A 15,223-nucleotide genomic window follows, 5' to 3' on the forward strand; every position below is an offset into this window, starting at 1 on the left:
AAGTGTAAAACCCAACCTCACACAGATTGGTTTACAGTTTAACAATTATGTAAGCATCTCAAAATACGTGAGTCTCCACATATTGTACTATCAGTGCCCTGAAAAAGTAGGATTTTTTCAAATTTCCTTTGTATTTATTTAGTTTGAATTGGTTATGAAATATCATCAGATCCTCAACCAAATTATAATATGAAAGAAAGGGAAGCTGCGTGTACCAACAAAACATGGTTATATTATTTGTTTTTATATAATGAAAAGTTATGCAAAGCTAAATGCCCCTTCTGAAAAGAAGTTTAGACGTGTTTACACCAAAAAAAGAACAGGGCCACCCTTAGCGGCATTCAGGAGCTAATCCTGAACCACGTGTAAAACAGTGTTTTTCTCTGGAAAAAACTCAAACGGCCACACCTCTACTTCCTGCAGCTGTGGATATTATGTGACAAAAATCTAACTGTTGCGCTACGGAACCGGGGGTCATTGCCCCTCCAGAAAGAATCTGTGCACCCTGCCAGTTTTCTGCAAATGGCATATGAATTAGATATGGCCCCTCATTTATATAAAATGCCCCCTCAGTCATTTCATCCTGGAGCCAAGCCTAACCACCCGTCCTACCAACCTATATAGTGATGTGAAAGACTGGTCAACAGCAAGCATTTGGTGGCAGTGATTGCAAATAAAGGTGGCAAAAACAGTTATTGCAAAGTGTAGTGAGGATTTTTTACTGACTGTTCCATTCCCCATTGCATTGTGTATGTTCATTCATCACTCTTTGTACTCCACCACATCTATGTCATATCCTCTGGTAAGGAAGTTCCCTACTGTGCGTAACTACTAAGTTGCCTTATTATTCTGCTAGGCGAAATTAATATCTCATTGTGCCTTCCTAGAATTAAATGTTTGTAATTGTAAGAAAGTATCTTTTTAAAAATGAATATTATTTTCATATTCATGTTTCATTGTAGATGGTCTGATAAGGAAGTTGACAACACATAGAAACGTCTAGAGTTCCAAAGACTTCTATTATTGTCACAGAGCATCTGACCTCTTTACAGAAGAAAATAATAAGGACCAGACAATCAATGCAAATGTCTTTATATTCTTCATTGTCTTTGTCACAACATATTTTCATAGCACTGTAGAACAATAAAAAGATAAAATTATATACAGACACTTTATAGAGTTGCTGTTGGGTGGTCATGTCATGTGAGGCAGGTAATTTCCCTTTTGACGTCACAGTGATGTCACAGTGGCGTCACAGTGTCTCTGTCTGTTGTAGGGTTTCAAAATTCCAGAACCTTTCCTAATGTTTCTCAAGGCCGAGATCACCATTGAAGAATTCCCAATTGGATGATTCCCTTGCAGCTTTTGCAATGCTGATTTCAGAAATGTGGGAAAGGGAATTCTGTGAATTCTGCAACCCTAGTCTGTAATAGTGCACCATGTGGGTTTTAGCAGAGTCATTTCAAAGCTTTAGCAGACTTAAAAAACAGACAATAAATACTGTACAAGAACATATGGTAGTGTAATACTAGTTTAAGATATCACAAAAGATCAACCATGCAATTAAACAAACTCAAATGATAACATACTTTACAAATGAACAATGCAGCAAGTTATCCCTTCACAATTATAACATTACAACATATAAAAAATGAGAAAAACATGGGTACATTTCATAAATGCCATCATTTGTATATATACTGTAAATAAAGTGCCTTCTTTTAAAACAACAGCGTGATCCAAAATGTAATGCATGTTTGCACACACAAGCACACAAAAAAAATATTCCTGAAAGAGGCTTTGAGCATAATGTTAAGACTTCAAGCCAACAGATCCCAGTCCAACAATTGTCTACGCAGAACAATGCAACTTATCGTAACGGAATAGAACAGCCACTGAACTTGAATTACTATTGACATAAAAACTGTCTTGCCGAAAAACGCACAAAAAGCACAATTTCATGTTTCCTAATGAATACGGTCTTCATCCACTCTTCCTCCATTTACACTGCAGATCCAACATTTCCGTTTCCCCAATAGGTACCGATGTCAGATTGAATGTGCAGTCTGAACTATTGGCTCCGAATGCTGCTCCACTGTTGAGGTATATATGGGCTATAATCTCTAACAACATGAGTCCCCCTGAGAAAACTGTAAAAACATCCATGATTGAAAATTCTCAACACTGTCATTGATGAAACAGAGGATGATAAGTTCAGTCCAGACCAGAAGACTATCTCCACCTCCAAGCTTCTAAGATGTTCTGTTGGCATGTTATCATGAATGAGCGTGAGGTGCTAGGTGTGGTTGCCTGTGCTTGTAAACATATTCCTCTAGACCAAATTCTTGCCACAGCTTAAACATTTTAGAATAACAACCTTTCGGCAAATTCAGCATGTTGGTTTAATTATAGATCACCAAAAAGTACCTATCAAACCTAATGTTTTCATAGCAGCATAAAATGTTTAGACTATATCTATAGTTTGGACACGACACGTTCCCCAATCCCGCACTTTCAGTCTCACCCACTGCCCTCTACAGAATAAGACTTAGCACAGTATCAAACAGTGAGAACAGATTAGGAAGTTCGTTTAGGGTGTTTATGTTGCAATCGTCAGTCCCACAGAGCTACAACACCAAAAGGCCACCAACAGGCAACGTCACGCTTACATGCACACAGAAGTGCATACCAGACTAATGGACAGACAACGAGAGAGAGACAATGAGCTTGGTACCATGCTGGAAGGAAAACACGTCGGCAAGCATTGTGACAGGAGTGCATATTCTTTTTTTTTTTCAGTTAAGTTCAAAGAAGTTCGGTTCTGATCTGTTGGGTCTGGTCCCAGGATGTTTAATGTGCCGAATCCTAACTTGAAATCAACCTGAACCTTCTCCTAACATGCATAATGCAATGCAACACAGTCCTACACTCATCGCCTTCTCAAGTTAGGATTAGACCCGGTGTGCTGTTTCATTCTGGGTAGTGTAGTTTTGGCTTCTGCGTGCGTCCTCAGTACTCCCGGGCCTCCTCCAGCTCGTTCATGAACACATCCTGGTGGGGGTTCTCAGGGCAGACCAGTCCGTTGTTGGGTGGCCGCACCCCATGAAAACGACTCCAGTCCCCTTTACACAGGATCCAGGGTAGCACGTCCACCTTGAAGTGGAGCTCCGGGGAGAACTCGGTACTGATCAGGTTGGGCGTCCCCGCACCCTTCCCCCTAGTGATCAGACGGCCGCGGTCGTCGTAGCAACAGTGCTGGGCGGCGAGGGTGGCGACGTTGCCGGAGAGGGCCGAGCGGACGCAAGTCCTCGCGGAGGGTTTGTAGATGTCCAGGCGTTCCTTGGGGCCGCTGGCGTCGCGCCAACGGTAGGACCGTCCGTGTCCCTCGTCAAAGACGCTGACTACCGTGTTCGCGACAGCTGAGGGGTAGGCGCAGGGGCAGCTGGGTAGTTCCGAAAGGACCTGGCTGAGGTACCTCTGCAGGAAGGTACTCTTACAGTTCAGCCACTTGTCACAGGTGTCCACATCTAGAGGGAAATGAGAGGGAGACCATGTCTGATGGAAATACAGCAGATACACATGCAGGTACAGCAATCATTTCAGCTGCTATCCATGTCTGCTAGTTTGATACATTTATTTGTTTTACCCGCTCGCTAAGGGTACGCTGTTTCAACATACCTGTGCCGAAAGGTTCAGTGCCGTTCTCCATTTCAAAGGGGAAAGTCTCAGCAACAGTGTTGAAATCGTCTGCAGAGAGAACAGTACCATCCAGATAAGGATAATTAAGCCTCTCACACGCACTCACAGATGATTCACCTATTCGACTAACTGATTAATTAACTTTCATCAGCTGAATATGGTGTGTTAGCGCTGGGCTGAATCAGACCCCTTACACCCTGTGGCTTGGGACTAGGAGCTGGTGACAAGAATCTGGAATACATGCTGTGTATAAAGTTCACCTGGACAAGAATCTGCAATACACGCTGTGTTTAAAGTTCACCCGGACAATAATCTGGAATACATACTGTGTATAAAGTTCACCTGGACAAGAATCTGCAATACACGCTGTGTATAAAGTTCACCTGGACAAGAATCTGGAATACATGCTGTGTATAAAGTTCACCTGGACAAGAATCTGCAATACACGCTGTGTATAAAGTACACCTGGACAAGAATCTGTAATACACGCTATGTATAAAGTTCACCTGAACAAGAATCTGGAATACATGCTGTGTATAAGGTTCACCTGGACAAGAATCTGGAATACACACTATGTGTAGAGTTCACATGGACAATAATCTGGAATACATGCTGTGTATAAAGTTCACCTGGACAAGAATCTAGAATACACGCTGTGTATAAAAGTTCACCTGGACAAGAATCTGGAATACACGCTGTGTATAAAGTTCACCCGGACAATAATCTGGAATACATACTGTGTATAAAGTTCACCTGGACAAGAATCTGCAATACACGCTGTGTATAAAGTTCACCTGGACAAGAATCTGTAATACATGCTGTGTATAAAGTTCACCTGGACAAGAATCTGCAATACACGCTGTGTATAAAGTACACCTGGACAAGAATCTGTAATACACGCTATGTATAAAGTTCACCTGAACAAGAATCTGGAATACATGCTGTGTATAAGGTTCACCTGGACAAGAATCTGGAATACACACTATGTGTAGAGTTCACATGGACAATAATCTGGAATACATGCTGTGTATAAAGTTCACCTGGACAAGAATCTAGAATACACGCTGTGTATAAAAGTTCACCTGGACAAGAATCTGGAATACACGCTGTGTATAAAAGTTCACCTGGACAAGGCTCCATGTCACATTTGGAGGCCTCTGTTAGGGTGCAGCTGTAACCACAAGGTTGTGTCCTCTTCCTCTCTCCTTGACCACAGGTCACTGAACAAGGAGACCAGGCACTCCACTCCTCTGTGTCCTCCTTCTCTGTAAGGAGTTGGGAAAACCTATTCATGATTTGGATCGTCAAAAGTGGTTATGTTTTCTTGGATAACTGTAACTCTGACTGGTCAGACTCACTTTCAGTTTCACACACCTGTTCAGACAGGCATTTCCTAATAAAGTATGTAAGGCCTGATGATTTTTAAGGTGTTGTCTAATAATCTGATGGTAACAATAACATCCCAGTCAGTTGTTTGCTTTTAAAGTAGAGCTGTTGTGGAGCCAAATGATATCGCCGACAAGCAAGCCCATCACTCCTGGGAATGGGGATGTGTGAGGTTTGGCACTTATATCTCACGCCACATAGCTGCAGTCTGTCCCAAGTAAACGCCATACTGTCACGTCTCTGCATTTGTTTTATAAGCGCACAACACAACAGGAGAATAACTGCACACCTAGACCAGTGACAGCAACAAAAAAAATCTCTCTGTATTCCAGCGCATTGGATTTGAAATAATACAATGACTATGGGTAGAAATGCACACAGTCAACTTTCATTTGATGGTATTTTCTACCATATCAGGGGTTCGCAATGTGGCTCTTGAGCCACAAGAAACTCTTGAGTAGCTTTGTCTGTAATACACTTATCTTAACCCATCCAGTAGTGTATTACTATGTCATACAAAGCTGAGGGATGGCGCTGGAAAAATGTGGGGTGACTGCTTTGTTTTTGTTAAAATTACAGATCCCAGCTATAAATAAAGAAAGTAGGCTAACATAATTTCATAAATCTCCCTGCAACTTGCCCAGATAGTGTCTGCGTCCAACACGGGTTGGTGAACCGGAGCGCCAGATTTGGCGGTAATTTGATCTGACTGCTATCCATGGTACTGAATATCTGATAGTACCGCTTTCATGCTTGGGCTCAAAGGGCTCTAATTATTGTGAAACTCATTCAACACTATAAACATTTTTTGTTGAAATTCTAATCTATGCTGACCCATAACTTCTATGTGCAAAAACAATTATCATAGAGTATTTAAGCCATAACAAAGCTTGTATGTAAATATGGTTGTTTTCCGTTTATACATTTTCCTCTGGTCTAACCTTTTCCTAGGTCCTGTAATATAGGCTCTGCCAAATTAGAGTGTGTCCCCTCACTGGGGCTGAAGTTGTCGATCTGCCTTCTGAAAGAGCCTGGTGTTAATGATACCGAAAACATGTCTACCCTCGATTACAGACAAGACGAGGTGGGCGCAGAAATGGCAGCTTTGGTGGCAGTGCAGCTTGGATCCTTTGTGGTGTTGCCAACTCACCATGTGGCCAGAACACAGGAATAGTACCGGAGCGTTTAATTACAGAAGGGAAACCCCAACGTTATATTACGCTAGTCTGGCATACATATTTTATGTTCACTACGAGCTTTCAGATCTTTTGGATCTGACCACTTACTAGACTTGCTCGCCTTGTTCCTAACCCACTTACACCTCATTTAGCAACATTCAAGGTTGATAAGTCTATAAACGCAGCCAGATGCACAAGCTCATACGCTTCCTATACTCAGAGAAACTGTTCAATGCATTAGGTTATCGGGAATTAACCGTGTTTTGGTTCTTGAAGGTTTCAGGTCCAGGGTAATTGCCGGAGTTAATAATCTGTCGCTTTGTCAAAAATCAACCCTTAGCCTCAACAGAACAGTGGAGCCAAAAAATGTGTGACTCAGATTTAAAAGGCAGTATCTTATGTCTGTGTTCTATTAATGGAAACCTGCGCTCATTCAAAACGATGAAGTTGCGTCCACTCCATCCACTGCCATAGTCATGATCCTCCTAACTCACTTTGTCTTTGATTTACATTAAAGTTGCCCGTGTTTCCACCTCCCTACCCGTCCCTTCTCTTTTCATTAGGTCTGTTCTGCGGAGCTGTGCAGGCAGAAGGCTCGCTGCTCTTTTCCCACCAGGCAGCAGACAGAAAACGCACTGAGGAGGATTAAGAGAAACAGAAAACAATAGAGCCGTAAATATTATGCATGGCCCCGAAAGCCCCTGAATTCTTGAACTGGCTCAAAAGACCTTGCCGCCTAGGGCTCGGAGCAGAGGGCCGAGCCAGGGTCTGGGGGTCTGGGGGCCTGGGGGGGGGGGATGAAAGACCCAGCCGAATGGCCCTTCTCATCCCCTGTTCCCAATCTGCCCTCTAATTGTGCACAAGCAGTGGGCTGTTTTGTCCGTCCGGGGGAACAGGCTCACACTGCCATTAGCGAGCGCATCGAGCCCATCTTCAAAAGACAGCAGGCCTCCATAGCGAGCTGTGTGCTGGGACCCAGTGTCCACTTCAAAGGCTGAAGCTCCACAATGGGCATATTGGTCGAGTGCTCTCGGTGAGGATAGCTCCCTCACTTGCACAGTCAGCACAGCCCCTGCTACCTTGCCCCCCCCTCCTCCACCACTGACCTCTCCGTCTTTCTCTTTTGTTGTCAAGACTCCTCTCCAAAAAAACAATTTGCATTTATTTGAACGCACTTTTCTACATTCCCTTGTTTCATCTTGACTTTTCAATAACTTTAGGTGGCATCTGCAACTTTTCTGATACCATTTCTCACAATAACTCTCACACAAATATGCCATGCCAGTGGATAGAAGATCATTATTTTTCCAGGTTTTCCAATGAATAGGTTTTTTTTTTACTTTTGTGGCACAGAACCTTTACCTGGAAGCCAAAATGACTGACACGCTGTGCACGTAAATACATGTTGACTCAAAGTGTCAAAATGACCCCAGGTGAGGTGTTAACTAAGATGGCTGCCGTGACAGCGAGTAAGACCGGATAATTCTAACGTTTTCCCAGCTATAGGGAAAAAAAAAATATTATATATAAATATTATCATAAAATAATTATTGGCAGAAGATCCGAGATGCTCTGCCAGTGCAAACCCAGCCTGATGAGAAGAGAAGAAGCCTCACCATAGTAGCTGTGGGTGGCATCCCAACCCTCGTTCCAGCGGCTGTCCCAGTCTACTCCCACTCCACTGAGGAGGGGCTCCTCGCTACCGTACTCTAATGGGTAATCTTCATCTCCCTCCTCTCCGGTCTCCCCCAGCCCTGAGCGGCCCGTCCCGTCCTCGCTGGAGTCCGTGTCCGTGTAGCCCCAGAACAGGGGCCAGAACAGCTTCTTGCCCCCGAGCCAGTCCACAGTGGACGGGGAGGAGGGAGGGACCCAGTCCCTGTCCTTTGCAAGATTCAATTCCACTTCCAGGTTAGGATCATCCACCACCTCAATGGTTACCTGGGACGGGGGTACACGAGAGTGTGCTTTAGGAAGTGATATTATACACTGTGTTACATCTGTGCAACCTTGGCATCTGTGCATGAAGCCGGAGCTTATGGTAGCTGTGATGGTATGAGGGCCACCAGGACACCAGCACCGCAGCTCTCACAATAATTGCCTTGGCATCTTTAGTGAACACAGAGAGTCAGGACACACATTTTATGTCCCACCCCGATAGATGGCACTCAACTTATGGAAAGGACAAGTCACTTGTTTGGGCCATTTGGATTTGGTCTTTTGATCAGAGGTTGTTGGTACCTCCATCATCACTTCCGGCATGATTCCGGCATAATTCTTAGCTTCTCAGACAAGACATTTGTGGGAGGCAGGAGTATTAATTTGAACTTTTAAGAAACAAAAAGATAGGGTGTCTTTTGGATGCATTGGAAAGTCCTGGCAGAAGAAATACATGACTGAGAAACTCATGGGAAATAAGTTTCCCATCCCAACTTGTTGTACCAGGGCACTTAACCTGAATAACATATAGTTCTGATGTACCCAGCCAATAATGAGATGTGCATTGCGTATTGAGACGTCAATCACATAATGTATCATGCTGTATTACATCTAATTAGACTGGCAGGTGCCCACTGCATGTATAAATCATTCTAGATGTTAAAGCTCCAGGGCTTCAAATAGATCATACTACTCCTTATAGTGCACAAAGTTAAAAGTAGTGCCCTAAACAGGAAACTGGGTGCCATTTGGGACAGATCTTAGGACTAACTAACAGAGGGGCTTTAATATGAAACTATTCCCATAAGAGGACATATAGCTCCAGCTAACCAGATCCTTAACGGAACTTCCCCATGTCGACCAAAAGACGTAACTGTCTGCCCTGAGATAAATTAAATGAAAGATATTAAGGCCAATATCTGAAGAAATCATCGAAAATGGAAGGAATGAGGCAGATTGAGAGCCACTACTAGTGTAAGAGGTATGTTGAGATCTTCACATCTCCGGCATATCTCCATCATCATGCCATAGAGGTAACCAGTAGTAGTGGATGAATTTCAATGTAGCCTGGTAAAAGCGCATTGAGAGTGCTTTTTCTTCCAAATAGATATTATCACTCACTTGAATGTTGGGGTTCTGGGAGCTGATATCTGCATTGGCCAGCTCAGGGAAGTTCTTCAGGTCCAGAACAAAAGGTTTGGTCTCCTCTTCTGGTTGAGGCTGGGGCAGAACCCCTACAGAGCGGTGCTGGGCGTGGGACCACCTTCTCTTATGGCGGTGTTCGGTAGCAGGGGGTAGGAGGCTCTGGAGCTGGTTCTGTTGCTCCAGGGCCTCTGGTCCAGGATGGACTCCACTGGAGGGTGGCTGAGCACCTGCCTGAGAAGATCGATAAAAGGACACCTCGATAAAGCATCAGCACGGTAGACTGGACTGATCTGAAGACAGGGATAACATTTATAACGTACTGAATGATTGCTACAGGCCGGTCAAAAGGGCATATTGGTTCACTTACTGTAACGGGTTATTTGCTAAAAAAGCTACAAAAACACACAGATTGACTTTATGCTGTCAACGCCTATAAAATTTCTACCATGTTGTAACCATGGTTCAAAGCTTTGAAAAACTATTAGGGAAACCAACAGATGAACAAACCAACCCCGGTCCTTTCTGGGGTTTCCCCCCCCCCCCCACAGCAGCCAAGGCCCTGCCTTTGACAAAGAGAGGCCTGTGCCAGATTCTCTAGTTTTAATGAGAGGGCCTCAGAGTGGCGGGACCCCTGGGACGGAGGGTGGGCCGGCCCCGTGTCACCCCTCAACATGTCGCGATGTGCTGTCGCACCACACAGCTACTTGCTGTACACACAAGCTGTTGTTCCCTTTCAGGTCCCTCTCGGTCGGATTCTGAGCATCAGACACCTGTCAGTGACTAAATCTAAGGTCACTGTTACTTTAACTAGGGAGGGTAAAGCCGACTGGAAAATCAGTCTGAAATTTTTCCACTAAAACGGTTGATGTTAGGATTTAAGAAGGGTGAGGATTTGATTTGAGAAGGTTGAGTAAATGACCACATTTGTCTTTGGCCCGTTTTGCACCCCCCGGGGTGTGTGCGGTGGGAGAGAACTCTGCCTTATCTTTGGCTATGGTAGGCAGAGTGCGAGGGGCTATTCTCGGCCTGCTCTGAAAAGCCAGGTGACATTTACATTTTCTCTGGAGGATCTGTCTTTTCGCACACTTGACAATTACTATTATTGTTCTTGAAACTTTGGTTATGAAAAGCCAAATTACATTTAAATTGACTCCTCCTTTTTGCAGCATTTACAACCACAATTATTGTTCTTGAAACATTGGGTAAAGCCAAATGAATTTTAAATGCACTCCTGAAGAGTAATGCAAATAGCCTAATGGCAGTCTAGTTGTTAAGGGTGTTACAAAAAGGTCGCTGGATCCAATTCCCGAACCAAGAAAGAATTCTGTCACTCAGCTTTTTTTGCTGCCGAGCCTAATGGCTGACCCCTGTCTGTAACCCCACTCACCAAAAGGGAGAGTGGGTTATGAAAAACTCAAATCCAATTTACATGTGTATAACATGCACATGCATGAATTAAGACAAATATAAGCACCTATGTCATTTATTACTTTTGAAAAAGGCCTTGAAAGGCCACACACTCTCATCCACCCGGCACAGCCAGAAGACGAATGGTCTCTCTAGGTTTATTCCAAAATATCTGCCTTCCTAGTGAGATTTCCCTAGCGACTGTTTCAACATCTCATTACTTGTTATGTGGGATTTTAGGCAGAGAACGCTGATGTAAAAAGGGCTTTATAAAATAAATATTGATTCATTGGGCTTCTCCTAGATCAATGCCTATAGGTAACTCCTATTACAGTAAGCGTTTCATTCAGCCAGCATCCACAGTGATAATAAATAGACATTTGACAGGACTTCAGTGACTGGAGCTGCTCCAGTTTGCGGTCTGCAATGTGGTGCCGTTTAAAACAATAAGGGAGGAAAAAAAATCTGGAGTGGTGACAAAACGGTTTAGGAGTTGTGGTTATGGGCACGAGAACAGACCGTACTTTTCCAGTGGCTGTCAGTTGGCTGCTGCGTCAGATCAGATCCAAATATGAGAACACATGGTCACCATTTAGAGGCAACCCCTGTCAAACAGCATGAGGATGACACAGGAAGAGGAGAGAAATAGGACAGGATACTAAGGTAAGAATTGGATACTAGGAGAGAGTCAGAGAAAGATTGGGATTGCTTCCCCTTTTTCCCAGTCAGGTCTGTCTAAGGCTTAAGCAAAGGACGTTGAAAGGACATTGAATATACATTCTGGTAGAAAAATACGTCTTTAAAATGATGTTGCTCAGCGGGTTAGAGTTACAAAATGGTTTCCAACACATTTTGATCTGACTTCTGTGTTGTGCGGTCGAAAGCTATATCCAGGACAAGATCTAGAAAACAAACGCTACTAATTTTCAGTCTCCATTTATATCCCTTTCCTCCTCTTTCTAGCTGATCCCACTCTCTCGTCTCCAACTCCCTCCCTCACTCTTTCGGCAGAGTGGTTTCCCTGATGATCAAAGTCTATTGTTTAATGGTATGTGGTCTATGGTCCGTCTTTGAGAGACACTAGGAATTTGCAGCAGTGGGAGTCCTGGCCTTTCCGACCCAAAACATAGGAAGAACCACTGAACTCCCCTGCCAACGTGACACAGTGTCCTGGGCAGGGTGTGGCCCATTCAGAATGGCAAGACCGGGTCATTGGTGCTGACACGGATTCAACAGGGATTGGAGAAAAGAGGACGGGGGGTTGTATAATACTGTGTGGAAGATGTCGCAGAGGAGAGGAGGAGGTGTACAGTACTGTATGGATGATGAAGCAGGAGAAGAGGAGGTGTGCAGTCTAGAATGGATGATGAATCATGAGAGCAGGAGGTTTACAGTATTGAATGGATGATGAAGCAGAAGCAGAAGTGCACAGTCCTGTATGGATGTTGAAGCTGGAGAGGAGGTGTGCAGTACTGTATGGATGAGGAGAGGAGGAGAACACAGGCACAGCAGGCAGGCGGGCGTCAGGCATGATTTATATGTCCACAGATATCAAAGGCCTCTGCACTTGGCCATTTCTAAACCATTACAGAGGAACAATAAACTATGGGGCTCTTTGATCCACTTTTGGAAATGATGGGGGGAAAAAGAGTTTGAAGAGGTCAAAAGAGGGAGAAAAGGAGAGTGGGGTGGATCACAGAACTGATAGGGCAAAAAGGTCTCAATATTTGGGAATGAGGCCATGCGCACTCAACACTCCTCCCCATGATGAGAGGAAAACCCAAAACAGGAAATTCCACACTAACTTAGTAGGCTAAAGGGCCAATGTAAACATCAACCGGGCTGACCTTTGACCTTAATCCAGAGTGGGAGTCAGGGGGTTCCTTTCACTCCCCTGGGATATGTAAAATCTTGCTGCGGTGCCCTCCCACTCTTCTACCGTATAAACCAGACACTCCTGTACCCTGTTACACTGGCATGAACAAGAAAGTCACTATGTTGGCACATGGTCACTGGAGCCCGAAACATGCATTTAGCACCACTAGTCACAAAATCACTGTCTTTCTTTTCCTCACATTCTCTCTACCCTTGTCATTCTCTCCCTAACTGTTTGATGTACCACTGACTTCCATCATGAATCATGGCATTGAGACATAAATAGGGCTTCTATAGGGAGAGACCGATAGGAGAGAAAGTACAAAGCAAAAGCTTCATTACAGCAAACTAGAATCTGTCTGTTTGCATCTTTCTTCCATTCTTACATCTGATTCTGATCATGGTGACCCTTAAGGCCCCTATACACACACACACACACACACACACACACACACACACACACACAGCTTTGTACACCCATATATGTCCATGAGTCACACAAACACCCCTATTGGATCCTGTTACAGATCTGAGAGACCTGTATGTGAGTGTTCAAAGGGAATACAGCCTTTGAATGTTTTGTAGCTGCTGTGTAACACTATGCTGCTTTGCTTAGACTGACTTGGATGCCAAGATACCTTACTATACATGGAGAGACACAGAACAGAACCTAGACATGTACTGATATGTGTTTCCTTTGGTACACTGAGGGAGGGGGAATGACAATCCGCTATGGGTGCACGACATTGTCAGTCTGCGTCTGTGATGACTTAATTAAAGTTTGCTGTAATGTTAATGTTTCAATTTTGCAAATGATAATGCAGAATTGTACTGCAGGATACAAATGGTAATTTTCTGGGAAATGTAATTTGAAGAAATAAGTGGTGCGAAAATAATTTACGTCTGCTAAATTAATTTAAATACAATATTTTACATGTAATCTAAACCTTGTGGTAATTGGAACACATTAATACCTGGCAGCGCATTAATAATATCTAGTAGATTAAAACAATAATTACATGTTTCTTACCTCCAAAGACACACCGTTATGGAGTCTGTAATGGTGTTTTGTGGGAAAGCCCATCACCAAACCAACAAAAAAAACTAAAAAGACAATCAGTATCGTTAGACATCTCCCTCTGACTTGAAACATTTTCTCCATTAAAGTGACAACTTGATTGGGAAGTAACGGTATTTTAGGTCCCCAATCTATCCAATTTATTCTTTAGCTTGTCTTCTTTCCTTTGAAAAAAAATACTTGTCCTTTTGGGGTTTTCTTTTCCAGAACGTCTTTTCTTCAGAGGAAGGAAAGTAAACAAGCAAAAAACAGCTTCAAGGTCTTCCTCTTGATAGAGATGTGCACTAACATCCGACGGTATCGGACGCACAATACATATCCCACTGACGTACTATAACACGACTGACCACGACTCAAAGCGTCTGATTTCTTCTTTCGCCCTCTGTCTACCTGTATGCCGCGTCTAGGTCAATGTCTAAAGACCTTAAAGCCTTCCCATAAAACCAGACAACTTGGGCTATAAGTACAGAAGACGCACATATCCCCACTCACTCTCTCAGTCCGCACCGGTGAACGGTTTATTCGACTAAGTTAAAATAGTTGGGTACATTTCCTTATGGATGGGTGGATTTTGGGTGGGTGTCATATTCCAGTACTGATGCGTTGTGTTTCTATCGCGCTAATCATTTATGGAACTGACGTCCCCTTACCCGCGATGCAGGTTCATCCTGATCAGTGTCTTCGTCGTTCTGGTTGAAAAATAGCTTTTACGCACGTCTTCGCAGCTTCTACTATGTAGGAGGGAGGATAGTTGTTTACAACTCGGTGGGTGAGCCATTTGGAGATATGACCGTGACACAGAAATTATCGATAATTGTCATGCGCGCAATGGAAGATGAGACACATTAATTTGTATATTTTAAATGGATTAAGTACTTAGAAGTGTCTTTGGAAGTTTACTTCATTGTTGTTGTTGAGCTGAAAGATGAGTATTTCTCCCCAGTCTGAGGTCATCTGTGCTCTAGATCAGATTTTCTTCAAGGACCTCTGTATTTTGCTCCAGTCATCATTCCCTCAATCCTGACCAATCTCTCAGTCCGAAATGGATGGATGGTGGGTACCCATAAGTTCCTCTGACGCACATCACACTGAAGAACGGCGGGCAACAAGTGCTGAGGGTATGATGGGTGGGCTGCTGCACACCTAATTCCCACGGCTATACTCCCAGCACCATGCCTCCCCATTGGGACATTAGCCAGGTGTTTTTGCCAGATGTTGAGCATGGAATTCCGACCTAATAGTTAGATTTTGCTTGCACCCTATCAGACTCTTTTTCCAAATGCTTTCAGATTTCTTCAGGCCACATGTCATACACCATTTACTCAGGAATAGCTTCCATTTAGCCAGATTGAGGGAGAGCTACAGAGATGGTTGTCTTTCTTGTATGGAGTATGGCCGGGCAGCCAGCTCTAATAAGAGCATGGATGGTTCCAAACTTCTTTGATTTCGCAATTCTTGAAATTATGACCCCTATGCTTTAGCTAGATCTTTATAACCTTTCCCATATTTATGCCTCAAC

General features: G+C 43.7%; 1 protein-coding gene across 1 annotated transcript; it reads right to left on the reverse strand.

The window, feature by feature from the left end:
• Positions 1–1,104: 1,104 nt before the first annotated feature.
• ism2b (isthmin 2b) lies at positions 1,105–14,658 on the reverse strand. Its single transcript, XM_010882478.3, has 6 exons — positions 14,605–14,658; positions 9,321–9,575; positions 7,880–8,201; positions 4,824–4,964; positions 3,679–3,747; positions 1,105–3,527 (listed from the first exon to the last, which is right to left on the reverse strand). The coding sequence occupies exons 1-6, from the start codon at positions 14,656–14,658 to the stop codon at positions 3,010–3,012; spliced, it is 1,359 nt and encodes a 452-aa protein (XP_010880780.2). The 3' UTR covers positions 1,105–3,009.
• Positions 14,659–15,223: the final 565 nt, after the last annotated feature.

Source organism: Esox lucius, chromosome 18 (assembly GCF_011004845.1).
Source record: "Esox lucius isolate fEsoLuc1 chromosome 18, fEsoLuc1.pri, whole genome shotgun sequence".
NCBI classification, from domain to species: Eukaryota; Metazoa; Chordata; class Actinopteri; order Esociformes; family Esocidae; genus Esox; species Esox lucius.